We start from the raw sequence: 26,795 nt of genomic DNA, 5'->3' as shown, positions 1-26,795 counted from the left end.
GGAGTTTAACACAAGAAAGTGCTAGATACCTATGGATACCAACATTGCTTTTTCCAGTATGTTCTCAGCACAAAGACTAACGCTCCCCACTTTCATCTGTGGAAAACAAACCCCCAAACTGGACTGTATCCGTGTCGAGGAGCTTTTGTATTTTTAAGCTTGCACGATGTAGCTTTGACATCCATTGTTCTTTCAGTCCGTAAACAGCCACTCAAAGGCCTTCTCAAAAGACAAGCTAATTTCCGGAAAGTCTGGTCTCCTACTGACTTCAACAAAGAGTGAAGTGCTGCAGACATCACGCCTCTCCGATCGCAGACGGCGTTTGCTTGCTTCTAGCCCTAGTTCTGGGCCCGGCTGCCGGCCGGGGAGAGCTGAGACAGGTGGTATAGATGGACCGGAAAGCGCGGGCCGGGGAGGCGGGGTTGCTAGAGCGGCTGTTGTCAGCGGCCGCTCTGGCTCAGTTTGCTTTCTCTATGGTCTGTTGCGCGAGCCCCTCCTCCTCCTCCTCCAGGAACGAGCGCTTATTCTGGAGGCACGCGCAGAGCCAGGAGGGAGTTCCGTTTCCGGCCCGGCTTCCGGTTTTTGGCGTTCAGTAGTCGCGGTTGGTGGGCAGCAACTGAGCCAAGATGTTGCGGAATCTGCTGGTAGGTAGTTTTTGGGGGTTGGCTGGTGCTGGGGTGTCGGGGCGGAGGCTCAGGGACCCCCGACAGAAAGCTGTACTGGAAGTGGAGCAGAAGGCAGATGCGGGAGACGAGGGAGTCACCTTGGCCGTCCTTTCCCCCTGACCTTTCCGATTACTCTCCCCTGGTTGTTGCAGGGTAGACGTAGAGGGAAGGGCATGATCGATCAAACTTGCTTCCCTAGTCACTACCGTTAACTGGTGACTATTGATAAGATTGTAGCTCTGATGTAGGCTCCAGTGGGTGGGATTTTTGACACCTGGAAACACTTTTTGTCATAATGTTTTGGATCATAGTTTTTTTTGGTGGGGGTGGGGGGGTTTTTTGTTGTTTTTTTTTTTTGTTTTGGAGCTGAGCTAAATCCCCAAACCCTGTATTATAGTGAAAGGATATAAATCTACATGGTTCTTATCTGCATCAGAAGTAAGCTAAAGAACTAAATTATTCAATTTTTGATTGGGATTTAATGGGTATCGACGGCTGAAGTGTAATGGTGATTCTGAATTGCCTTTTAACACCTCTGAGCTTCTGAAGTATTTTTCCAGAATTTAAAAAGATGTGATTTGATTCTCTTTTGTAATTATTTAACAGTTTTAATAACTTATCAGTACCATTTAGAAAGTGGTATTGCCGGGCTGTGGTGGCACACGCCTTTAACCCCAGCACTCGGGAGGCAGAGCCAGGCGGATCTCTGTGAGTTCGAGGCCAGCCTGGGCTACCAAGTGAGTTCCAGGAAAGATGCAAAACTACACAGAGAAACTCTGTCTCGAAAAACCAAAAAAAAAAAAAAGAAAGTGGTAGTGATAAGTTATTAAAGTGCATGTTTACTGATTCAAATAAGTGTGCATTGTAAGTCTTTAAGCAAGACTTACACCCCATTACAGTTTTCTGAGATGTAGGAGTGTAACTGGTAGGGTGCTTGCCTAGCATGTGCCCTCTTCTGAAAAATAATATTGAGTAAGAATCTTTGTGGTAGCAAAAAAAAAAAAAAAAAAAAAAAAAAAATCTTGCTGGTTTATTTTTCAGTCAAGTAATAAATAGATTTTTAATGTAGGTGAATTCCAAATGAAAATGTTTGAACATAGTCTATTTTTTTTCTTCTGTATATCATTGTGCTTTGTTCAAGAAAAACAAAATACTACTGATTGACTTCAGGCACAGGTTATATAGGTGATGACTTCTGGGGACTGCAGATTATATAGTGTGAAGCACAGAGCAAAGGATAGACAGCATCTGGAAAGCCTGGATGTTGGTCCTGGACTTCTGTTACTGACAAGTTTAAAGCTCAGTTTCCTTTCACAATGTGAAGGATTGGAAATTGCCTTTGGAGGTTTCTTTAGGCTCTAAGTCCTGTTTACTGTATGTGGATTTACCGTTTCAGGCCCTCCGTCAGATTGCCCAGAGGACCATCAGCACTACTTCACGAAGGCATTTTGAAAACAAAGTTCCAGAGAAACAAAAGCTGTTTCAGGTACTAAAATATTTGAGGTGGTCATTATTTGTAATAGAGCCCAGAAGGGAGTAAATCCAGAGGTCTGCTTCTTAGAGCCTCTTTTGTATTAGCTTGAACATACGGGACTCTCTTGGTAACTATTTGCTGTATCCTAGAAGTGCCTGGGGAGGCGGGAAAAATGCATAGGTCAGTGAATTTGTGTGTGCTGGGTTGGGGGGAGGATTTATGATGAATTGGCATTCTTTGGGAAATAATTGCATAGGAGTAGGAAAATAAGAAAAGGCTCAGAAACAAAAAATAAATAGTGTAGAAATTCAGGGGGAAGAGTATAGTATAGTCTTAGGTGGGGAAGATTTCTAAGGAAACTTCAAAAGACCTGAGGAGAGAAATCAAGGCCTAAAAATAGACAGTTTATTGATGTAAAGAGAAGGAATGGATGAGCAGTTTTTCAAAGTATAATTATATCACTGATATTAAAAAAAAAACTACAGGTCTGTAAGAAATGCAAATTAAGTTCACCACAACCGTCGGGCAAGGAAGATTCCTATGGAATGTGGCAGGCATTGTGCTCTTGACTGTTAACCTTCTATTTAGCTCCTTTTGCCCTAAACACATTCTAGCTAGTGGATTGGGAGACTGTAGAGGTTTGGACTCTGCCTTTTAATGGAGCCAGAACATGACTTCAGGAGACCTAGATAGAGGACCACTGCTGGCCCCTATCTGCTGGTAGAACAGAAGTATTGCCGTGTGGTGGTTCCTTCAAAGCCGTGAAGGCTGCCAACACTGTTCTTCCAGCCCCTTTCTGGACACAACTTTATACACCAGCTTGGCCATATGACTGTCACCAAGGAATGGTTGTAACCCTGTCATTGTCTTCTCAGTTTTATAGATTTAAGGCTACGTTACCCTGACTTTAACTGTTTTTTTTTTTTTTTTTTTTTTTTTTTTTTGTTCCGAGGCAGGGTTTCTCTGTGTAGTTTTGGTGCCTTTTCTGGATCTCGCTCTGTAGACCAGGCTGGCCTCGAACTCACAGAGATCCACCTGGCTCTGCCTCCTGAGTTCTGGGATTAAAGGCGTGCGCCACCACCGCCCTTCTTTAACTGTTCTTAGAAGTGAAGAACTACAGCTTCTTTGTCAGCTCTTAGAACCAAGTCTTCTTAAAGCAAACAGATAATGAGTGGCAACCCTACTCCCTGCAATCTAAATAGAAAGATTTAAAATAGATTATGTTTGCCAGGTATGGGAGAAAGATAGTACCATTCACAGGATTTTCATACAAGATAAGCAGTAGTATATTAGGGACAGAAGTTTAGCTGGTAGTTGAAATATTATAAACTAATCACATACCCTGTCATCTAAGAAGCCCTCTTTAAGACACTTAGGAATACATGCATATGTATAAGCAAATAGATAAAAGATTTTAAGGAACTCAGCCTAGAAATTACTAAAGGATTGGCTGATTCAGTTAAGACATTTTTCAGCCGGTAGAATATTATATAGCCATTGAAAAGAGACTTAAATGGACTGAGAAACTGTTTTTGAAAATAGTGTATAACATTACATAGCATAATGCCATTTTGTATATTAAGTACATATAACTTAGAAGAATTGATAAATATAAGCATTAAAAATGGTGATGTATACCATACTGTTAATGGTTGGTATGCCTTGGAGAAAGGCCCAGTGGAGTAGAGAGCATTTAATCTTTAAGTAATTAGATTGTGAATAATTTTTGTTTTATTGTGATTTGTAATTTTTTCCTAAGTAAAATTTTAAGTAGTAAAAGTATTAGGTATGTTTCATAAAAATAAAATTCTTAAGTGGATATAAAAGATGCTGGACTAGTGTTAGAAGCCAAAGCCCCTTGCCCCCTTTTATAAGGGGAGAAAAAAAGTCTTCCTGATGATCAACAGGTTGTTATCTTATTTGTACGTTGTGGGATTCAAGGAGTGTATTTTCCTGCTTTGAAGTTTGTATAGTCCTTAAGAAGAACTCCCTAGGTTTCACATTAGCCTGAAAAGGATGCTGTGTTTTACTGTTTGTCATTTCAAAGTAGTAGGGAAAGCAAAAAAATTGTAAGCCTCTGAAATGATTTAAATTCTGGGGGTGTCAGGAGCTGTTGGATTTTATATGAGTAATTAATATCCAACTCTTAACTGGAAACAAGTGACACATGTATCAATGCCTTTTTTTTTTTTTTTTTGACCCAGGAGGATAATGGAATCCCAGTGCATCTGAAGGGCGGAGCATCTGATGCCCTCCTCTACAGACTCACAATGGGTCTGACAGTTGGTGGTAAGACATTGTTTGAGTGTTTACAGGACAAGGGCAGCAGCGGCAGCTTCCTTGCTTTTGCTGGGGCAGTGTTTATTGCAGGCAGTCTGTCTGTATGCTGTCTCACTGCACCTCAGAGAAGAGTCAAGAGGGCGTTAGAATATACTACCCAAGAGCACTTTAACCATCAGAAGAGGTCTGACTCGGCAGGTTTGTGGTTAACCTGATAGAGGTAGCTTTCTGTGTGTGGTACTAGTAGTTCTCAAACAGGGCCCCCCCAAAACATTCACACTACCCTGCCTCCAGTACTAGGGGCTTTAAAAATGTTTACATTCATTATGTTGAAAGACATTGTGGCATATCTACCCTTTAAACATAGAAATGAAGTAACAATGAAACTAGATTAATTTTTTAAAAATTTCAACATCTATCAAAATACTTTTATGTTTGATTAAGGGTTGTGTATGTGTGTGTGTTCTCACTAGAAATCAAACCCAGGAGCTTAAGCACTAGAAGGAAACACCCTACCTCTGAGCTGTATGCCCAGCCATTAAGCTTGTCTTAACATAATTTTGACCTTAACATTGGAGCTGAAATATTAAGTGTATGTACTGAAATCTCAGAATCCCTACTAAGCTTTCGTGTGTTTCTCAGGAACAGCGTATGCCATCTATATGTTAGTTATGGCTGCATTTCCCAAGAAGCAGAACTGACTTCATCATCCCAGTCTTCACATGGTTCAGTTTCATTCAGCGCTCAATGGACCAGGAATCTGATGAGTAACTGAGCTCTTCTTTGGGGATCAATATTTATTGATGTGTACTAACTGCCACCAATAAAGCAGTCTTTACCATGCTTTGTCTCCTTTTCACTTGAGAATAAATGACTGGTAATACAGTTTTGGGTTAGCACTTGCAAATCTTAGATAAGGAACAAAAATTTTTAAAAAGTCCTTAGTCTGTAAATTTGTGTAAAACACTATCATTGTGATATTTAGGAAATTTTACTTTCAGCAGCTACGAATTAGTAGATGGTCTTCACCGTCATTTGAGCTTGACCCTTGAAAGAACATTGCTTTGTTGTCTACCCACTTCCATGTTCGCAGGGTAAAGTGCTGGGCGCTGCTTGAGTAGTGAGGTGGGTCCTGATTGCTCTTCTTTTTCTGTGCTGAAATGTTGGGTGTCTTCTGTCTTAGAATTACGGTTTACTAGGCTTCTGATTGCTTTTTCTACATTCAGAATGGGATTTTATGATTTTATTCTAATCCTTAGCATAAGCTTAAAAACTTTATAAACTTATAAAAGTTATGGGGGCTATAGAGAGCCAAACTTTCTTTTTTTCCTTCTACAGGGTGTACCTTAGCAATCTCTAAAAATGACCTATGCCAGAATTAAGAGAAATCTATGAGTAAGGTGTTTTTTTTTTGTTTTTTGTTTTTTTTTAGCTTAAATTTCTATACAAAAATAAAAAATATTTGGAAAACTTGAACCATTTGAAATAACCAAATTAGTCTTTGGTTAAAAAGACTAATAAAAACATGGAGAATTGTGGTATAAATTTTTCTCAAAGGGTTACTAATTACCGATATTTTACTCTTAGATTCTGAAGTTTAAAGGGTTGTTGGACTGTAGTATATATCTTGCTAGTTTTAGAAAGAAGTAAACATTAGAGGTCTCTAAAAGCTGAGAAAGTTCCCCAGTGGCTTAGAACCTGGGCCAAGCCAGTGTCTCATGAAAAGAACCACTGATGATATTTTGAAAAGAATGGTAGCATTTTACAAGGGGGACTTTAGTTAATTTTCCTAAGTGATTTAAAGTACTTTTATGACATGAAAGTCATGTAAGAAGGAAAAACAGCTTGGAGTTTTCTATAACCTTCATCTTGATACCTCCTAGACTTACTGTCTTTGGCTTAACCTAGTAACAGTTGTACAAGAAAAAGCTTCCTGAGACAATGTTTCATTGTGTTACCCAGGCCACCCTGGAACTTGTGATTGTTCTGCCTCAGCTTCCCAAGTAACTGGGGTCCCAGGTTTAAAACACTTGGCCCAACTCTATGTAAAGTTTCCTAGGAATATTATGCTAAAATAATCTGCTTGGGGCCTAATAACATGGCCATATTTAATGTACTAAAACTGTTCAAGGTGAAGTTACTGCTAAACTGGATTTGTGGATGAAATTAAGTCTCCTGCAGTTTTGCAAAACTGAAATAAATGGCAGCATAAGATTTCAAGTCCAGTTTTCCATGATTGAAAAAGTATACTTTATCTCCCTAGTTTGATTAACTATATATATATATATATATATATATATATATATATTTTTTTTTTTTTTTTTTTTTTTTTTGGGTTATTCGAGACAGAGTTTCTCTGTGTAGTTTTGGTGCCTGTCCTGGATCTCACTCTGTAGACCAGGCTGGCCTTGAACTCACAGAGATACGCCTGGCTCTGCCTCCCCAAGTGCTGGGATTAAAGGTGTGTATCACTGCTGCCCGGCTCTAGCCAATTAAGTATAGGAAGAAAGGCATTTCAGGAAAAAGGAACCACCCAGAGCAAATGTCCTGAGGATTCTGGCCATGTTCAAAGAAAAAGAAAAGGGTAGTGAACAGGTACTGCTGTGGGAAACCGAGAGAAAGAAGGGAGATGCCCATCAAGTAGGGCCTTGCAGTCTATTACAAGGAGGGAGCTATTAAAGGGATCTGCATTAGAGAAGATGAGCCTGTTTGTTGAAATAGACCGTAAGGCAAAGTGGACAGTTGCTTTCTGTGGAGGCAAAAATTAGCCAGATATGAACAGAGGCAGATCTTCATCAATAACCTGGAATTTAATAACCTTTTCCATCCAACATCCCTGCCTCCCCAATTACAGAAAATCTACTTTTGAAAAAAAAATTACTATTCTAGGCTCAGAAATACAACTGAGCTGGACCACTAAGCTCCTTAATGGACTTTATAGTCCGATTAGTGGAGATAGACAAGTTAATTCATAAACATAATCACTTCCTCTTGTGGGAGTTTGAGACCCATAGAGAGAGCTCTCTTTTTTTTTTTTTTTTTTTTTTTTTTGGGTTTTTTGAGACAGGGTTTCTCTGTGTAGCTTTGCGCCTTTCCTGGATCTCGCTCTGTAAACCAGGCGGGCCTCGAACTCACAGAGATCCGCCTGGCTCTGCCTGCCAAGTGCTGGGATTAAAGGTGTGCGCCACCACCGCCTGGCCCTAGAGAGATCTCTTAGAAGTATTGAGGTAGAACCTAAGAAAGGTCTCTCAGTAGGTGATGTTTGAACTGAGCCGAAAAGACACCTAGAAGAAGAGCATCTTTGGAAAGCGGGATTGCTTCTCCAGGTTAGGCTGCAGAGACAGGTGGTATTGGAACACAGGAGATGGAGGAAGCAGAAATTGTTACTTCTTCCCCAGTGACTTACCAGCAAGTGGCTGAGCACCTACATGCAGTTCTACAGTGATTTTCTCTGGTTTTCTAACATTACACAAGATACTTGATAACTATAGTATTGTGTAACTAAACAAAATACCATGGATACTCTCTAACACAAAGTTATTACTACTATTAGCAAGACATAGACACTGAAACAGACCAAGCACTACAATTACATTAGAACTTGACTTCATACTTAGATCTGTTTTAGTGTGAAGTCCTGTGTTTGTCTACTATGTACCTAGCAAAGGAATGAAGAAAAAAAAGAGAGCCTGTGAGAACATTGCCAGTTAGTTTCTCCACAGAAGTCATTATCTTTGAATGTGGTTATGTCACTGGTTACGTTTAATATTGTTTCAGATTTCTGTGACTCTATCTCTGGTCGTGAGTCTCCCTTGATGGCCCCTACTGAATCTGTAGATTTTATGCAACTCCTTATTAAAAAAAAAAAAAAAAAAAAGATTTAATTTTTAAGTGTGTGTATGTTCTCCCGTGCATGCATTAGTGAAGCTGCCTGCCAAGGTCAGAGGCATGGATCTCCCAGTAGCTGATGTTACCCAGTGATTGAGCCATGCAGTATGGGTGCTGGGAATCAAACTGATCCTCTGTAAGAGCAGTATGTGCTCTGAACTGCTCAGACATCTTTCCAGCCCTTCAGCTCCTTATCTTAAAAAAGAAACAGCTTCTACAAAGTCAGATAATCTGAAGGGCTAAATTAAGAAAACCAGTCAAAACCCAAGGCATTTTCTAATTCCTGGTAGATTAGAGATTTAGAAATAGTTACAGTGAGATTGCTTGGAAGGTAGAGAACTGCCTACTAAAATGGTAGTTCTATTTAAAAAATTTTAAGTTGATTTTATGTGTGGATATATGCAATTGTGTACAGGTGCTCTTAGAGGCTACAGGCAATAATCCCTTGGAGCTAGAGTTACAGGCAGCAGGCCTGGCATGGGTGCTGGGAATTGAACTAGAAGAGCAGTACACATTCTTAGTCTCTGAGACATCTCTTTAGCCCTAAAGTTGGCGTTTCAAAGAATAAGTGAAGCCTGCTACAGGAAGGGGAACCGAGACTTGTACACTTAGTGCAAAGAATATATACATGTAGAATGGAATCTGAGTATTGACTTCCGATTATAAGTATGCTATTAATGTAATGAAATGTAAGAGATGACTGGACCTGCTAATCTGAGGATCAAACCTTTAACCTTTCTGGGGAACTGGGAACTACAGTAGGTGGACTGTTACTTAGTCTAAGATGTGTCAGGTCCTTATTGACCTCTTGCAGGAGGTACAGTCTTCCCTTTAGTGAGTTGTTGAAAATATTCTTGATATTATTCTAATGACTAAAGGCGGGTGGCCTTCTTTACCCTGGTTATTTCTCCTTCCAGAGAAACTCACCCCATTAATGTAACTAATTCCTTAAGGAATCTAAGGTCTCCAAGACACCTGCACACCCTTGTTTATTGGAACAGTATTCACAATAGCCCCATTAGGGAACTAGCCTAGATGCCTACAGACAGATGAGTGGATAAAGTAACCTGGCATATACATAATTGTGGGGTTTTTTTTTCAGTAAAAAAGAACAATTTTGTTTCTCAAAACAAAAATTCTGTCATTTGCAAGAAAATGGATAGAACTGGAGCTATGCTAAGCTAAATAAGCCAGATTTAGAAAAATGTGTCTTTATTCATATGCAGAATCTGGTATTTAAAATGATGTGAAAATATATGTGAAGAGGTAAGGAAACTGGGGGGGGGGGAAGAGATGGGGATGGAAGTTGAATATCACAAAAGCACATTAATATCTGTGTATGAAGATTTCACAGTGAACTTTTTTAGAGTGAATGCACACTAATGTGCTGGTTAGTTTTTGTCAACTTGATACAAACCAGAGACACCTGGAAAGAGAGACCCTCAACTGAGGAATCGTCTCCATCTGATTGGCTTGTGCGTCTGGGTGGGATGGGGATATTGTCTTAAGTACATAATGTAGGAGCTCCAGTCCACTGTGGGCAATTTCATGCCTAGGCTGATGGGCCTAGGCTGTTTACTTAGCTGAGCAAGTCGGAAAAGCTGTTTCTCCATGGTCTCTGCATTCAGTTCCTGCCTTGTCACCCATTGATTGATTGTAACCTGTAAAGCAATAAACCTTTTCCTTCCCCAAGTCGCTTTTGGTCAATGTTTTATCATAGCAACAAATAGCAAAGTAGTACAACTAATAATTAAAGATGGTCACTGGTAGAACTGAAAAATATATACCTTCTTGCTTAAAAAAAGAAATAAAAAAAATGTTGGTGATGATTTGGGCTGTGGTGAGTACTAATCGTTTTTGATGATGGGTTGTGTTGCCTGGATTTTGACGGCTGCCCACTGATAAAGAATGGTGACTAGGCCGGGCGGTGGTGGCGCACGCCTTTAATCCCAGCACTCGGGAGGCAGAGCCAGGCGGATCTCTGTGAGTTCGAGGCCAGCCTGGTCTCCAAAGCGAGTTCCAGGAAAGGCGCAAAGCTACACAGAGAAACCCTGTCTCGAAAAACCAAAAAAAAAAAAAGAATGGTGACTGCTGAAGATGGGTGGCTGTGGCAGTTTCTAAGAACACGAGGTTGGTGACATTGATTGGCTCTTCACTTCATACAGGAGTTCTATGTAATATTGTTTGGTAGTGTTTGACCTGCCCAGAGCTGCTTTCAAAATTGGAATCTGTTCTTTCAAATTCTGCTGATGCCTCATCAACTAAACATAAAGTATTCTGAATCTTTTGTCACTTTAATAACATTTTTTATGCCTTTACCAGGAATATATTTCATCTAAATAAATGACTTTTTGCTTGTACATAAGAAGTAATTTGGTAGTATTGGTGCATGCATTTAATCCCAGCACTTGGGAGACAGAAGCAGGTGGATCTCTGTGAATTCGAAGCCAGCCTGGTCTACAGAGTGAATTTCAGGATAGTCAGAGCTACACAAAGAAACCCTGTCTTGAAAAAAAAAAGTAATTTCTCATCCATTAAATATTAGGCACTTTGAGCTATTCAGTCACATCAAGCCCCACTTTTAGTTTAAGGCCTCCTGTGCTTACCATGTATCCAAATGCTTCCTTTACTGAGGTCTTGAGCCTCCTGGTCACCTGTGAGGGGCAGCAGTTAGAGCTTCCAAACTCCTGTCAGTGTTGCTCACCTCTGTCATAGTTCTTCAGTGACCAAGTGATATAATTCCAGCAAAGTCAGCCCGTCCTTGGGATCTGTGAATCCAGGTGTTGACTTTCTGTTAGCCCCGATGCTCCTGATAGCATCTGTTTCATCTGTAAATCTTACTCAGTGCATCTGCCTCATCAGTTATCTTAGCTAAAGCCTCTAAAGAGCTTGCTCTGGATAACACAGTGTTTGCATCCTTACCTTGCATGTTTATGTTATGGTGGTGTTTTTCTTAAGCCTTGTAAGCCAAGCTGCTGCTTTCCAACTCCTTTCTTTTTCTACAGTCCATCAATGTGGGAATGGTGTGATACAGCAGGGTGGCTCAGCATCACGGAGAGTGCAGTCTAGCTTCCACTTTAACTTCTGCAGTACTGTGACTGTTCGGCCTCTGTATTCCAAGCTGGCCTTGAACTCATAAAGATCCACTTGCCTCTGCTGGGATTAAAGGCATGCTCCACCACCACCCACCTGGCTGGTCACTGAAGCTTTATGTCAGCAGTAAGACTATTTCTCTACCGTTCATATGCTCACTGGAGTAGGACTTCCGATTTCCTGGTGTGTCGATTGAGAACAAGCTGTGTTGTCTCTTCCTTTTGTGGAGCAATACTGGATAAGACACAGCCCTTATGACCTCATTTAACCATTGTTTCCTTGCTTCTGATCTCTAGTCAGGGGCCATAGGGGTTAGGGTTTCCATACAGGAATTTTGGTTGGATACAAATGAAAGGAGGCTTGTTTCTGCTTCCAATTTAAAAGTAAAAGAAGTGAGCTTACAACCCATCAAATAAAGGAAACCACCATTGCACCAGTTGTTTCAGGGTTCCTGTTGGCATGTCCCCCACCCCCGCAAAAGCCCTCGTGTTAGAAAGAGAAGCAAGCAAAATGGAAAACGCAAAATGCCACGACTCAGGACAATCCACTTTTTTTTTTTTTTTTTTTTGGTTTTTCGAGATGGTTTCTCTGTGTAGCTTTGGCACCTTTCCTGGAACTCACTCTGTAGCCCAGGCTGGCCTCGAACTCACAGAGATCCACCTGGCTCTGTCTCCCAAGTGCTGGGATTAAAGGCATGCGCCACCACTGCCCTGCGACAATCCACATTTTTATCAGTAGAACAAAATGTGTTCCTGTCACTGTGTTTACAGCCTTCCAAATGGTTCTGGAGCCACTGCTTTTTTTCCTGGGTGACAGTGTCTTAGTCAATATTCTATTGCTGTGGAGAGACACCATGACCATGGCAACTCGTTTAAAAAAAGAAAGTAATTTGGTCTTGCTCACAGCTTCAGAGGGTTATTCCATTGGCAGCATGGCAGCATGCAGACTGACATGGTGCCTGAGAAGGAGCTGAGGAGCTGAGACTTCTACATAGAGATCTGCAGGCAGCAGGAAGAGAGCCACTTGGGCTTTTGAAACCTCAAAGCCCACCCCCAGTGACATACTTCCTCCAGTGAGGCCACACCTACTAATCCTTTGAGATAGTGCCACTCCCTAAGCATTTAAATATATGCGCCTATGGGGCCATTCTTATTCAAACCACCACAGATAGCTTGGCCTATAGTGGAGTCTTTGTGTCTGCCCCAGTAGAATAGCTAAGTGTCATTTCTGCAAATGAAAGTGATTTTTATTTTGATTTTTTTTGACATGACAAAATTTTTGACATTTGGTACTTAACATACATAGTTCAAAGTTCTTTAGACTGTGTGCAAACTCGGAATTCTGAACTTGCTCGTATCAGCCTCTGCTAGGAAGTTGCTTCCTAAAATAGCCAGGAGCCCCTTTGCAAGGGAAGGTTGGCTTGCTTCTTTTGCTTTTCTTTCCCAGTGCACTCTCAAAATCCCGGGACTCCAGACACCATGATACATTTGTGGTAAATAACAATTTCAGTTAAAATAGCTCAACTGGAGCCCAATCAGTTCAACTCAGTAGCAGTTTGTTGGTGCAGTGAGAATTCTTACTGGTTTTGCTGTGTCCGTTTTTTTTTTGAAATTGTGAGGGATTGCAAAAGAGCCACATTACCACAAGAGGGCAGTACTGGACATGGAGGAAAAGGATACCATTTCTCTTGCTATCACATAACTCAATATTTCTGTAAATCTAAATTTAAATTTAAGGATCGTGCCAGTGAGAAAGTCTGCCTCTTTGGACTACTGTTTAAGTGCACATCCAGTAACAAGCATGCTTTGCTGTCTGCGTTCTGTGTTGCCTGGGACATGCAAAGAAAGAGGGTCACTGCAAAATGCAGTCCAGGCTCTGTGGCAGCAGGGAGGAACAGTTTTGAGGAACTGAACCTCAAATAGCCATGCTGAAATGTATTTATTGATGGTTACACAAAAGTTGTTTTTTGGGTAAAACAAGTTCCTCATACCAAAGCCCTTGATCTAATCTATGTTTTCTGAAGGAAAACACTACACCCTGCAACTTTTGTCCTTATTGGTTACTGTTTGCAGTACCCGATAATGCAAGAAGTCATGCAAAGGCTGTAAAGCCCCTTCAGAAAAACAACTCTATAGATAATAGAAAACAATCACTGTTTTCCTTAAAGTATGAATACTTCTAGACAACAACTATTCATTCTGAACTTCACCCTAAATACAGTGAAAACAACTATTTCATTCTAATATTTACACTAGATACAATGATTCTACTAATTTTTCCTCTATACTTTGCGTGCTTTAATTATTTTTTGAAGAAAAGAACAGTTTATGAGCATCTTCTGAATGCAATCTAACTTCATAATGTTTGAGGTAATAAACACCTACCAGAGCCAAAAACAGCTTCCTACGTGTGCCTCTCATGGGGCCATAGTACAGAGACACCCCAGCATTCAGGCTTGAGCACAGCATGGCGGATTTATCTTAGGGTCCGGGAAAGCTGAGCTATGTCCCATGCTGAACAGCTTGGTCTAAGATCTCGGCATCCAAACCATGAGGTAGCCAACACAAAACTGCATACATACATACGTGCATTCCAGGTCTTAAGGGTCCCCCAGCGGCCATGCCCCAAGGACAGATACCTCAAGGTCATAGGCAGGTGTAACAGCTACAGCTGCCTCACTAGGGGCAGTGCTTCAGGGCATGGCTCAAAAGCAACCCACTACGAATGTCTGAGAAAATTTTTATAAGAATTTGATTTTGATTTTTTTCTTTATTCTTAACTTACATGCAAAATTGTATTTATAATGTACATACATTTAAAAAAAGATTTAAATTTTCTTCAAGATTTAAAAAAATTTTAATTATATGTATATGTGTCTGTGTATGGGTATATGCACATGTTAGTACAAAGCCTTCAGAGTCCAGAAAAGGACTTCAGATTTCCTGGAGCTGCAGTCACAGGTGGTTGTGAACTGTGGGATGTGGGTGCTGGGAGCAAAACTTAGCTTCTCTGCAATAACAGATGTGCTCTTAACTGTGGAACTATCTCTCCAGCTCTGAAGATCTCATTTTAATTGTGTGTGTCTATGTAGGGGAATGTGCACACAAGCACGGGTGCCTATAAAGGCCAGAAAAGGATCCTGGGTCCTCTGGAGTTGGATTTGCAGATGGTTGTAAACCACCTGATATGGGTGCTGGAAGCTGAAGTCAGGTCTTCTGCAAAAGCAGTGTAGACTCTTAACCATTGAGCTTTCTCTCCAGCCCCACAATGTGATATTTTGGTGTATTCATACATTGTGGAATTATTTATATTAACATGTGAATTAATTCATATACTTTTTTGTGGTGAAAACACTTAAAATCTTTTATGTGAGTGTTTTGCTTTTTGTTTTTTTTGTTTTTTGTTTTTTGTTTTTTTTTGAGATACTGTTTCTCTGTATAGCCCTGCCTGTCTTAAAACTTGATTTGTAGTAGACCAGGCTGGCCTTAAACTCACAGAAATCCTCCTGCCTCTGTTTCCTAAGTACTGGGATTAAAGAAGTGCACCACCGCCACCCAGCTAAAAATCTACTCTTATAATAGTTTTTCAAGCTTAATATAAGTGTCTCAGTTAGGGTTTCAATTGCTATGAAGAGACACCATGACCATATAAGTGAAAACATTTAACTGAGGCTAGCTTACAGCTTTAGTGGTTTAGTCCATTCCTATCATGAAAGAAACATGGTGGCATGCCTGGAGAAGGGGCTGAGAGTTCTGCATCTTGATCTGCAGGCAACAGAAGTGACCTGTCTACCACACTGAACAGAGCTTGAGCAAAGCAGACCTAAAAGCCTGCCTCCACTGTGACACACTTCCCCCAACAAGGTCATAGCTACTCCAACAAAGCCACACCTAGCAGTGGTGCTCCCTTTGGGGGCTATTTTTTTTTTTTTGAATCATAATAAGATGTTTTTATTGGATGTGATCACCAAGACTAATAAAATCTATCCCCCCCCCCCCCCCCAGCTTTGGTCCTTTGAAACAAAATTCCTCACTCTCCAAAACTCAGTTTTACTCTTTAGGAGTTCATTTTTTTTACATTCAAATTTATAATGAGATTATGCAATGATTATCTTTCTGTTCCCTAACATAGTACTGTCTAGCACAGTGGTTAATTTGAATGTAATTGGCCTCCATAATCTCCTAGGGAGTGGCACTATTATGAGGTGGCTTTGTTGGAGAAGGTATGGCCTTGTTAGAGGAAGTGTGTCACTGTGGGGGTAGGCTTTGAGGTAGTTTGGTGATATGACCATTTAGCAAATAAAATCAATAGGTTCTTCTCTTGTACCTATGACTTCCCCAGCCTTGGGGTTTGACAATGTTTTCAGTACAAAGCATGAATCCCTCCCATGGAGCAGGCCTCAAATCCAATTTAGAGAACACCTGGTTACCTCTGTAAACTGTCTTACCACTATTGCACAGTGGGCACACTCGTCTGGTAGATGATTAGTGTAGCATGCAGGGTCCAGTGCTGGATAAGACTGGTGATGTCTCCTCTCCAGCATCATGCAAACTCTTTCCGGTGGTTTGAATGAAAATGGCCCCATAAACTCAGGAATCGGCACTATTGGGAGGTGTGGCCTTGCTGGAGTAGATGTGGCCTTATTGGAGCAAGTATCATTGGGGGTGGACTTTGAGGTTTCAAAAGCCCAATCCAGGCCTAGTGGCCCTCCTCCTGCTGCCTGCAGGTCCAGATGTAAAACTCTCTTCCTTCTCCAGGACCAGCATGCATGCTGCCATGCTTTGTTTTCCTTTATAAGAGTTGCCGTGGTCATGGTGTCTCTTCACAGCAACAGAACCCCAAGACACTCCTTTTAGCACTATGAAAGCTAGTCAGCAGAGCAAGAATTCCCCAGTCAATTTAAGAGCCATTTCTTGGGGGCTGGAGAGATGGCTCAGAGGTTAAGAGCACTGACTGCTCTTCCAGAGGTCCTGAGTTCAATTCCCAGCAACCACATGGTGGCTCACAACCATCTGTAATGAGATCTGGCGCCCTCTTCTGACCTGTGGTCATACATGCTGTATACTTAATAAATAAATAAATCTTAAAAAAAAAAAAAATTAATCCATCAAAGAGTTGATTAACTTTAAAAAAAAAAAAAAAAAAAAAAAGAGCCATTTCTTTAATCTTGCAAACAAAGTGTTTTCAGCAATAGATCTTACTTACCATCTAGTGGGCAAACAAGAGCAATAACAATAGCTTGAGTTGTTTGGGGGTAGCCCTGGGGCCTCTCTGACCCCTGCATTCCTAGGGACCTATGTCTGGCACTGAGATTTTCATTTAATAATCCATGTCTTCTGGGAGTAGCATTGTTCACCCATTTGGATATATCTATATTCAATGGGTATATCATTGGCATACTGATTTCACTTGGTGCATATTTATGTACATATACAGCCAAATGGTTGAATATCGGGGTCACATTATAGCCTTGTTTCTAATTTTTGAAAAATTTGTATTGTTGTGGGCTACATAACCATAGTTATGCCATCTCGTGAAATTATTCCGAAGAATACTTTAATTGATAAAACTGTCTTGGGCAAACTGGTCTCTGGTCACTTAGAACAGCCATAAATTCTTAGAATAAACTGGTTCTCTGGATGAGCCATAAAATTCTGGAGTAAACTGGTCTCTGGGCCAGCCATAAATTCTTATACAATGTTTCCCTGACCAAAAGGTTATGAGAACTACCTGGCCACTTAACTGCTCACTCTTTCTCTTTTCTCTCTCTCTCTCTCTCTCTCTCTCTCTCTCTCTCTCTCTCTCTCTCTCTCTCTCTCTCTCTTTCTGGAAACAGTGCTTGCTTACTGCAAATATCCAGAGCTGCCTTTCTGTATAAGTCACAATTGCAGCTTTTGCCTTTAGAAACTTGAGCAAACCGGAAGTGGAGGCTGCTTCCTGCTCCTCTGCCTGGGGGAGTCCCACCAGTGGTAAACAAATACTCCATATGACTTTTTCAGGGACCAGGGGAGTTTTTCCCTTCAGGTACTCCTTAATATTTGGAGGTCTTGCCAAGATCTCTGAGGAGAAGACCCTCCTCCAGACCCCTGAGGTGGGGCTCCTCCTAGGCAAGAATAAGGGCTGTCAGTCCTAGAGGAGGCCATGAAGATGACAACCCTTGGCCTCAGGAATCAACTACACCTCACCAACTTGCTCCCTAAAACTTTTTGAAGGAGTCCATCTTCATCTGTATTTAGTACCTCCAGAGGTAAGTTAAACCTAGGTTTCAGGTTTACAATAAACCTACATTTCAGGTTTCTGGGCTTTCTTAGGCACCAGTTGGGGGACTTGTGGAAAAAGCTGGACACATAGTGGGAATTTCTAAGTCCAGAATTGTAGCCAGGACACCTGCTGCACACTCTCAGGATATGCTTTGTCTTGGTGACCACCAATCTGTGTCCTGTGTTTGTTGGATAAGTTTTCATTGTTTTTGTTCCTTGCCTATGTTTCTATGCCCCCATTAATCTTTTCCAGTTATAGGCATGCTGTGGAATAATTCTTCTGCACACTGTGAATATGTATTACTCTCATTGGTTAATAAAAAGCTGCCATGCCAGTAGCTGGGAAGGAAATTAGGTGGGAAAGCCAAACTGAGAATGATGGGAAAAAAAGGAGGCCAGAATCAGAGGAGATGCCAGCCAGCCGTCAAGCAAGCAGGACATGTAGAAAATGAGGTAACAAGCCATGAGCCACATGGCAAAGCATAAATAGAAATATGGGTTAATTTAAATGCAAGAATTAGCTAGTAACAAGCCTGAGCTAATGGCTGGTCATTTATAAGTAATATTAAGTCTCTGTGTGGTAATTTAGAAACAGCTACCAGGATGAGGAGTGGGTGGTCAGAACAGGAAAACTTCTGACTACACAGGCAGACATGGGAAACTGAACCTCATGGATGCTGTCTCCTGCTGTGGATATCGCTCTATATAAATAAAGCACTGATTGGCCAGTAACCAGGCAGGAAGTATAGGTGGGACAAGGAGAGAGGAGAATTGAGGAAGGAGGAAGGAAAGAGGAACCAGCTGGAGCCGCCGCCAGGACAAGGAAGATGGAAAGTACCGGTAAGCCACGAGCCACGTGGCAAAGTAAAGATTAATAGAAATGGGCTGAATATAAGAGTGAGAGCTAGACAATGACAGGCCTGAGCTAATGGCCAAGCAGTTTAAATAATGTAAGAGTCCGTGTGTTTATTTTATAAGTGGGCTCCGGAACTGGCGGGACTTGGCGGTGGGAGCTGGAGAAAAATTCTCCAGCTACAGTCTCCTGGTACTTGGGTAAGTGTCAGCATATAGTTACATGCTCTATTTCTGTTGGCCCCTGGAGCCTACTACTGCTACAAAAGTCACACTAGAAAGCTTCTCTACACCCTCCTGGGTCTCTAAACTGCTCCTGGCTGCCTCATCACTAGCCCTGTCTCCCAGCTCCCTCTTGGAGCTTGCTCTGTCCCTAGCCATGGCAAACCATTTGCATCTCCCCCTAGGATCTGCCTGCTCTGTCTCTGTCCCTCTTGTTGCCTCAAGAGCCTGCTGTCTAAGTCTGGCAGGTACACTGGGCACTTCTCTATGACCTCCTAGGCCTCTAAGATACAGCAATTCTCTCACCACTATAGCTGGAGTTTTCTCTCCAGGTTCTGCCAAGCCCCTGCAGTCCCACAGCCCACTTATAAAATAAATGCACAGATGCTTATATTATTTAAACTGTTTGGCTTAATGGTTCAGGCTTTTAGCTAGCTGTTCTTATATCTTAAATTGACCCATTTCTATTAATCTATAAGTTGCCATGTGGCTCGTAGCTTACTGGTATCTTAACATCTTCTCATGGTGGCAGCATCTCTCTGCCTCTGCCTTCCACTTCCCAGACCTCTCCTCTCTCTTTGTCCCACCTATACTTCCTGTCTGGCTACTGGCCAATCAGTGTCTTATTTATCAATCAATAATCCACAGCACACCACCAAAGCTCCTGTCTGCATCTTTTCCTCTAAGCTACTCCCACTTCCTCTGTTTGTGTAAGATGTCTTCTTTCCCACTTGCTCCGTCTTTCAGCTGGCTCCTGTCTCTAACCATTGGACTCTCTCTGGTTGCCTCTGCCCCCACCCCGGTGGGACTAGGGTGATGCAGGCAATCCTGCTTGGCAGCTCCCACAGGCATCGTAGGCCCTCTGCTCCACCACCTGCTGCTTGCTGTGCTGCTGCAGCTAGCCTGAACCCCAGACTTGCAGCTTGATGGGCACTAGATCTCCAAATTGTCACAGATTGTGACAACGGACACACGACACACACGGATGATCCCAAAGTCTCTTATCTTTAACCCTCTTGGCTTCCTGCTCCTGTCTTATGGCTGAGCCTTCTCTGCTCTCTGCTTGCTCTGGTCCCTCCCTCTGGTCACCGGATTCAGTTTTGCAGGGATTCAGGTGTCTTTTGGGTGTGGTTCTTAATAAAATATTGTCTTATGCTCTTCTACTCTATAAAAAGGCTGGCTTTGGAGTTGGATTAAGGCCTTCCCTTCCCTGACCCAAGCAGGCTTATTTAAAAGTTTTCTTAAAAATCTTCACCCTATGCCAGACGGTGGTGGTGCATGCCTTTAATCCCAGCACTCAGGAGGCAGAGCCAGGTGGATCTCTGAGTTTGAGGCCAGCCTGGGCTACAGAGTGAGTTCTAAGAAAGGCGCAAAGCTACACAGAGAAACCCTGTCTCAAAAAACCAAAAATAAAATAAAAAAAAAAACTCCATTCTAGGTCAGATGGGCCACCTGACTGGGGAGAAGGAAACAAAATAGAACAGCCAGGAAAAGACACTATGTACTTTAAACAGCTAAAAAGTAAACTTCCCATTAGGGATTATTCTGGTTTATCTCATACTCTTTCTTGGTTTAATTTAACTCTTTAAAACTTTTGCGCCAGGTGGTGGTGCACACCTTTAGTCCCAGCACTTGTGTGGCAGAGGCAGGTGGATCTCTGTGAGTTCAATGCCAGCCTCTATCTACAGAGTGAGTCCCAGGACAGCTAGGGCTGTTACATAGAGAAACCCTGTCTCAAAACCAAAAACCAAAACCAAAACAAACAAACAAATAAAACTTTTGCTAAAGTATAAACTTCATCTCAAGATTTGTAATAATATTGTGTAAACTTTCTGTATAGAATCACTGGATATGATTTTTTTTTTAAGATTTATTTATTAATTATGTATACAATGTTCTGCCTGCGTGTAGGCCTGCAAGCCAGAAGAGGGCACCAGATCTCATTACAGATGGTTGTGAGCCATGATGTGGTTGCTGGTAATTGAACTCAGGACCTCTGGAAGAACAGCCAGTGCTCTTAACCTCTGAGCCATCTCTCCAGCCCAGATATGATTTTAAAAATTGTAACATCTATAACAAAAATTAGCTTAAAACTTGTAACCCGAGGGTTGATAGTTAAAAATCTACAACATGCTTATAGGTAACTTGGATTCAACTCTTGTTTAGAAAAATAGATTTTTTTTTTAAAAGAGAAACAAAAATGATGTGTGTGTGTGTCTGGTGAGCTCACCTTGGGGTAAATAGCCAGCATGTGCCAGGAAATCATCTTTACTAAGATTAAAGAGAGGATATGTCATGTGATTTCACCACCATCCTGATTAAACTTTATATATTCCCAAGACTATAAAGATCTACACAGGTTAACAGAAACTGACTTAGAGATATATGTCTAACCACTTATGTTTTTGCTGTGTTCAATAACAGAGTTCTAGAAAAATTTAGATAAGAAACAACATATGTTTATTAAATTGGGCATGTTTGATAAATAAGGTTTGTAAATTTCTAAGGCATATTCAGGCCAACAGAAACTAGCCTGGACATGTATGTCTAAACTCTATGTCTTTACTAACTTTATTAAGTGTTGTTCAAATCTTAAAAGGTCTTATAATAAAAAACACAGAGCCAGATATTGGGGTGAAAGCTGAAAGATCAGAAAAGCAGAGCAAGCCACAGCCAACCTTACCTTGCCAACTCAGCAATCCTGTTTCCACAAATCCTCAGACTGAACGCCTCTGAGTCCTCACCCAAAAGGGTCTCAGCTGAATTGCTTTATTTCCTCTTTCCTCATGCCTTATATACCTTTCTCCACCCTGCCATCACTTCCTGGGATTAAAGGCTTGTGTGCTTCCCAGTACTGGGATTAAAAATGTGTGCCACCACTGCCTGGCTCTGTTTCCAGTGTGGCCTTGAACTCACAGAGATCCAGAGATCTCTGCCTCCCGAGTGATAGGATTAAAGGTGTGTGCCACCACTGTCTGGCCTCAGTGTCTAATTAGTGGCTGGCTGTGTCCTCTGATCCTTAGGCAAGTTTATTAGGGTGCACAATATATCACCACAATCAGGCTTTTAGGTATTTGTATAAACTAAGTCATATAAGAAAATGATATTTTGTAAGGGTACACTATGAAAGGATCAGGAAAGTATAGTTCCCAGTCTCTCTAAGGACAGTATTTATGGTGTAAAGTTTCGTTTTGATGGTAAAAGATCTTCAATTAAATTCTCAACTCAAATTTTTAAGACTCAAACTTAATGGGGATAAAACTGTAAAATTCTTATCTTTTTAAAGCTACTAATTTTGTAAACAGTTTAAGGCTTTCTAGAGAGAACTTACTTAGGGTCAGATAATCTGAGCTTGCTTTACCCAGCAGGGCTTCATAAGGAGATGATTTGGCCACGGATGTGTTTACCAGGTATTTGGAAGGGTCTACACGTAGCTGTATGGTGTGCTTTGTTTTTGCAAGGGGCAAGCCTTTTGCCTCTTCCCTTGGAATATTATAAAAAGCTTTTTTCAATAAAGGAGGAGGCTGTTGGGCCTCCTGAAGCTATCCTGTGTTTCTTTCTTCTCATTGTCTAGGTCTCTCTTTCTGTCATTTCTTTATTCCTTTCTCCTTCACCTTAGAACCCTTCAAAAGGTGGGAGCTGGTCTCTCACAATTAAGACATGCAAGTTAATGCTCAGTCGTCTTCTAAATGAACAAATTCTTTAATGTGCTAAGAACTATGCTTGTAGTCATGCTAACCACAAATGTAATTCAGTTACAGGAACAACCTTTAGCCTTCTGTATATGTTATCAAGGTTAAGTCTTAAGCAAGTAACTAAAAACAAGTATACTTTATTTAAAATCAGGTATTCTGAATAGATTAGATGATGTCTCTCAAACCCCTCAGAGATCTACCAAATATGGCATTTAAGGTGTTTAATTAAAAAACAAAAACAAATCAAAGAGCAAACACCTTCCCGTGATACACAGAAATGCCAACTCCTAGAGGCAGTCCTAAGGTTTCCTCCAAAGATGATGAAGACAGGCACACAAACAAACTCTACCAGGGACTTCCTTCAAATGTGGCAAAGTTGGCCATTGGCTGAAGAATTTCCCTTTGCCTGGCCCACTGCCGGGACCCTGCCCGAACTATAGACAAGCAGTACAATGGAGAACTGACTGCCTTTCTTTGGCTTGTCAAAGTAGGCCAGTCCTTCAAGTTCCTCATCCACAGAAAAGTCTCTCAGACCTTCTGAGTCTGGCAGTTAAGACTTAATGCTGTCCTGTGTGATGGCCAAAGACTTCTGCCCCCAACAAAGTCATTGAGACTACCATGGAAGAGCCTAAGGTAACTGTGGAGGGAGCTAATAAGTCTCTTGTCATTTTAATTGATACAGAGGCGATTTGGATTATACTTCCTGCTCAAATTTATCCTTCTCAGATTCCTGCAGATGTTGATGGCTAGCTGTAACTTTACCTACTTAGCAACAACAAGCAGCCAGCTCTTCCCCTGAGGCTGCAGCTGTCTGATTAGTCATTTTCCTATGTAAAAGCCAGGCCTTGCTTTTTCTAAAGGGACTTGGTTTCCTGCTGAGAAAGGCAGACTCACAAACCTATTTACTCTGCTAACAGGTTTCATATGGAAAGAGGTAAGCTCACAAAAAACAAGTTTCAATGTAAAAACAAACTCAAGCTATCATGCAGCTATAACTAACTTACTTTTTCTGTTCCTTTATTTAAGAGAATTTGCTTTTCAATGACTGCTCTCAGTAATCAGCCACCTATGTTTCACAGTAAATAATTAGATGGAAAAAAAAGGTTTAAAGTTTATATAAGTTGTGAAGGTCTAAGGAAGTAATTTAAGGTATGTAAATACAAGTTGTAAGGGTCTGAGGAAGTGATTTAAGGTATGTGAAAAATGAGACTTAAACATGAAACATGGTGTTAGGACTTGAAAAGTTCAGAGTTTTAAGATATTAGTCAATGGAGTCCTGTAGCTGGAAGTTTTCCTGTGTCCTACCTGGTCCTGCAGCCACTCAGACCAAAGTAAACACACAGAGGCTTATATTAATTATGAACTGTATGGTCATGGTGTATGGCTCAATTTTCTTGCTAGTTAGCTTTTATAACTAAACTCAGCCCATTTCTATTAATCTATGTATTGTCACATGTTCCATAGCTTTACTGGTCTGCTGGCATTTTGTTCCTTGGGCAGCTGGCTAGCATCTCCCCAGCTCCGCCTTTCTCTTTCCTGTTTCTCCTGGATTCCAATTGTAGGACAAAGTGCTAACAGGTCTTATTAATAAAAAACCTGGAGCCAGATATTAGGGTTAAAACTTGAGAGATCAGAGGAATAGGAAAAGCCATAGCTAACCTTACCTCACCAACTCCACAGCTTCCAAAGTGACCTACTTCCTGTATACCCATGCCTATATGCCTTTCTGTCCTGCCATCTCATTTCCTCTCCCCACCCAGCTACATCACTTCCTTTTCCTTCCCAGATCTGTCACTTCCTGTCTGTCTATACAGACCTCTAGACCTTCATGGTTAGTGCTGGCATTAAAGGTATGTACCACCACGCCTGGCTCTGTTCCCAGTGTGGCCTTGAACTCACAGAGATGGATCTCTGTCTTCGGAGTGATAGGATTAAAGGCATGTGCTACCATTGCCTGACCTCAATGTTTATGATACTGGCTGGCTTTTTCCTCTGATCCTCAGATAAACTTCATTGGGGTACACAGATAAAATATCACCACAGAGTCCTGTGACTATTATGATAGTCACAGGTCAAACAGACTCCAGATAAGTACTCTTGTCAGTCAACAGCTTAAGCTTTCCTGCCTACTGCCTATTCCTGGGCGTGGGGTCTTTCCTTCCCCTGGTCTTACCAGGATCACAGGCCTGAAAGTTTCAAGTGTAAGGTTTACTCCTATGCCCCTTGATTTCTGCTCCTAGTCTATATCTGTCCCAGCAGATTTCTACTCAGCTGACAGACACTATTTAAATCTAATTGGCCCCCATACTCTCATAGGTGATAAGTATTTTGAATCCCTGGTTGTGGGTTTCTTTACCGATATAATAAGCCAAATCAAGCCAGATGAATAAAACCAGATTTAATCTGAGCAAAGCATTCCTGGGTGATCTTGCGAGAAGGAGAAATCACACTGCTGCTCCCAAGGAGGGGGCCTTAAATACCCTGTAGTGAAGTCTTTGAGCAGGTCCAGGGGAGGAGCTACTGAATGTTGAGCTTTTTGAGGGCAGGGTCTGGAGAGGGAGGAGTGGGGCCAAAGTGAAGTTTCCAGTTAAACATCCCAACCTTCTTGGATATATGTGTGCCGTTCAAGTCTGTGTACTTCCTGCTGGCATGGGATGATGTGGAAAGGGGAAGTCAGGCGTCTGTGGGCACATGCTCAGAGGGAGGTGTAGGGGAAGAAGCATTCAGTTAACTGTCATCTGGAGACCTCAGGTATCTGTTCCTTGAGGAAGCAGAGGACACAAGTTGCTAGGAAAAAAAAACCAGATTATTAACACCAGCCCTATGTACAGGGGTAGCCATAGGAAGAATGAAGACTGCCAGAAAGAATGAAATGGCAATGTGTCCATTTATCTTGTGTAGGGGCCCACTTGAGTCGGGAGAGGTGGTACCAGCACTGTTGTCTCAGGAGCTTGTGGGGATGGCATGCCAAATTGAGGGATGATGTGTTTCAGGAGTACCTGAGCCATCACATCTGCTGTTTTTCTGGTGGTGAGGAGTGCCTTCATCTATCCTGTAAAGGTGTCAGTAAGAGTTAAGAGATAACAAAGCTTTTTATGAGTGGGCATATGTGTGAAATCAACCTGCCAGTACTCACCCAGTTGGTGTCCTTGAAACTGGTGCTGGGGCTGGTGTATCTGGAGGGCCCCCTGCAGGTTGGCCTTAGCACAAGTCTGGCAGGAGGAGTGGATCTGTCTAGAGACTGATTCACCAGTCCAGATTCCTTGATACCGTAGCAGAACTCTTTCCCAGGAACATGCAGGTGTCTGTGAAACAGCTGGAACAGATTTACTTCTCGGTGTCATAGCAAAAGGCTATGGTTTTGGGTTAAAGGGTATGAGCATTTTTCCTAGGGCCTGGTTTCAGCCCAATGAAACACACTTCTAAGTCTATACTTAGAAGACAACCAAGCCAGGTGGCACACACCTTTAATCCCAGCACTTGGGAGGCAGAGCCAGGCAAATCTCTGTGAGTTTGAGGCCAGCCTGGTCTACAGAGCGAGATCCAGGACAGGCACCAAAACCACACAGAAAAACCCTGTCTTGAAAAAACAAAACAACAACAAAAAAGAAGACAACCAGAGGAAATTCTCTGAACAAAAGAGGTTGAGCAAGCAAAGGAGGAGGAGGGAGGGAGGCTGAAGAGCTAGGGAGGAGGAACAGAGTTGAACATCCCTGCAGGCTTTCATATCCTCCCTAATGTTAACCTGTTTCAGAGGGGGAGGAGTTGGCTTTTCAGCAGAGTTTTGCCATATGTGGCTGGAGACGATACAGTAATACTGAAAAAGACTCTATGCAGTCCTAAAAGCTGGGACCAGTAAAATCCACAGAAATTTAAGAACTTCTGAAAATTGTTTGTAGTCAATGCTTTATCAGTTTATCAAAACTGCATTTATTAATGCTAAAACTCTGAACCTCTGAAGTTACATCTAAAAGCTATTTATCCTGTGCTATGGAGCATGTGAATGGTGCAAACTAATGAACTAAGGTAGTTGTAGCCTTGGGGGGTTGGGAGTAAGAGCTGTTAAATTGGTAAATCTGTCAGTACCCTAGTCAACAAACACCATCAGGTCTGAGAAGGATAAATTTCACCTGAGTAAGCAGAAGTGAAACAGCTTTCCAGCTACCTAGGCAGCTATTCCAGGTTTCTCCATGGTTGTTGAGGATAAAGGTCCCTAGGCAGTACCAGTCTTCAGCTGCTAAGCTCAGAAGATCTGACTGACTTTTCTGTGGAGTAGGAATAGACCAGCCTACCTTGTCTTGGCAAATCAATTCCCTAGCGTCCTGCTTGTTCACAGTCTGCACAGGGTCTTGGCAGCAGTTAAGTT

General features: G+C 41.7%; 1 protein-coding gene across 1 annotated transcript; it reads left to right on the top strand.

The window, feature by feature from the left end:
• Positions 1 to 513: 513 nt before the first annotated feature.
• On the top strand, positions 514 to 9,999 carry LOC128096067 (cytochrome c oxidase subunit 7A2, mitochondrial). The gene is made up of 4 exons (XM_052715190.1): positions 514 to 644; positions 2,062 to 2,151; positions 4,344 to 4,428; positions 5,062 to 9,999. The coding sequence occupies exons 1-4, from the start codon at positions 627 to 629 to the stop codon at positions 5,118 to 5,120; spliced, it is 252 nt and encodes an 83-aa protein (XP_052571150.1). The 5' UTR covers positions 514 to 626; the 3' UTR covers positions 5,121 to 9,999.
• The last annotated feature ends 16,796 nt before the right edge of the window (positions 10,000 to 26,795 follow it).

The sequence above is a fragment of the Peromyscus californicus genome, unplaced genomic scaffold, assembly GCF_007827085.1.
Source record: "Peromyscus californicus insignis strain IS unplaced genomic scaffold, ASM782708v3 Scaffold_11__1_contigs__length_118956290, whole genome shotgun sequence".
NCBI lineage: Eukaryota > Metazoa > Chordata > Mammalia > Rodentia > Cricetidae > Peromyscus > Peromyscus californicus.
This window is presented reverse-complemented; position numbering and strand designations above follow the sequence as displayed.